Raw genomic sequence first — 1440 nt, 5'->3', positions numbered from 1 at the left:
TGTGTTGAATGAATTATTTGCTATTTGGGTAGACGAATGAATGAATTGATTATTGAGTCAGGTAAACTCATCCTGGCCAAGTAGCAAACCAAAGGACTCGTAAGAACCTCAAATGAGACCCTGCACAAAATGGACTGGCCATGAGCTATGTCATTTCAAGATCTTTTTTCTTCAACATTGAAATTTAGAGAATTTAGAGAACTTAAGTGGTTTTCATGCCTGAACAAGAGTGAAAGGTGAATTTCCAAAATGCTTTTTCCATTCCTAACCAAAAAGAAGAAAGAAGGCACAAAAGTAAATAAAAAGTTTCCTGGGCTCTGAGCTGTCACCCAACATACGCATAGAATGCAGATGAGCAAAGTGAGTAGGCGAGGGAAATCATTTGTAATAAAAACTCATTATTTACAGATGAGAAATTTATATTGTCAGCATAATATCTGTCGGGCTAAACAGAGCTGGAGAGTATATAAAGGCAGTGCACTCTGGAGCAGAAGCACAGAGCTCAGGACACCGAGCACATCCCAACTCCCCAAAAAGGGCTCGTGCTCTCCCCATCTGCTCTGTACCACTCCGCTGTATCCGAAGGTAAGATCAATATCGGATGATTGTAAAATTTTAAATACTGTTTTGAGGGCAGTATTTTTAAGGGAGCAAAGTATTATGAATTAAAGTGTTATTCTTTCATCTTATACTTTATTTTTAATAATACGCAGGGAGGAATTGAGATGAAAAACGTTATAGCAAATACATTTATATGTATTTTAATATAGTGAAGCTGCAAAGTGAGTCGGAGAAATCATTCGATATAAAGAAATAAAATAGAAATACAAAGATTCAAATCAATGCCCCTGTTAACAAGACTTAATTATTATGAAAACTGCATTTTAAAATAAGTGGTAACATTTTGAAAAATTATTTTTCCTTGGATTTGATAGATGTGTATTCTACTTTGAACAGAAGGTACCTTTTAAATTCTGCAGAAATATGTCCATTAGAGAGACTATAACAGCAATTTCTCTTTAACAATTAAAACTTCTGGTTTTCCAAAAGAGCAGATTCAATATCATCTTTCAAATATTCAAATTTCTTATGAAAAGCCTATCAAAAAATCAAAGTCCATGAAATCAGCTCTTTGTAAATAAGACAGCATACTTGGCGCAGAGAGCAAGTATCATCTATTATTGGGGATTTCTTTGGATAATCTAAGCAAAGCCATAGATTAATTATTTACTGTGTATTGAGGACCAATAGTAATAAAATCTAAAATAGCTACACTCTGGAATAAAATTTTAGTACAACTTTTTAGAAAAAAGAATCAGATGTTCTAAAGTACCCAGTTAAGCTTCTAAAGACAAAGAAAAAATTTATAAAGATCCTCAATGGAGTAAATGATTAAGTGGCTTATTTTTTCCCATGCAAGCTGAGGACCTATTATATGAA

At 33.5% G+C, this 1440-nt stretch overlaps 1 protein-coding gene across 1 annotated transcript in view; it reads left to right on the top strand.

Annotated features, from left to right (window-relative positions):
• Window positions 1-344: 344 nt before the first annotated feature.
• The window catches only part of GCG (glucagon), a 30469-nt gene continuing 29373 nt past the window's right edge, over window positions 345-1440 (top strand). Inside the window, exon 1 of the mRNA XM_012655836.1 lies at window positions 345-585. Within this exon, the coding sequence (XP_012511290.1) occupies window positions 346-585 (240 nt within the window). The 5' untranslated portion in view covers window position 345. The remainder of the gene's footprint in view (window positions 586-1440) is intronic.

The sequence above is a fragment of the Propithecus coquereli genome, unplaced genomic scaffold (assembly GCF_000956105.1).
Source record: "Propithecus coquereli isolate 6110/MARCELLA unplaced genomic scaffold, Pcoq_1.0 Scaffold49, whole genome shotgun sequence".
In the NCBI taxonomy this organism is placed as follows: Eukaryota; Metazoa; Chordata; class Mammalia; order Primates; family Indriidae; genus Propithecus; species Propithecus coquereli.
The sequence above is the reverse complement of the archived record's forward strand: the minus strand, read 5'-3'. Positions and strand labels throughout refer to the sequence as shown.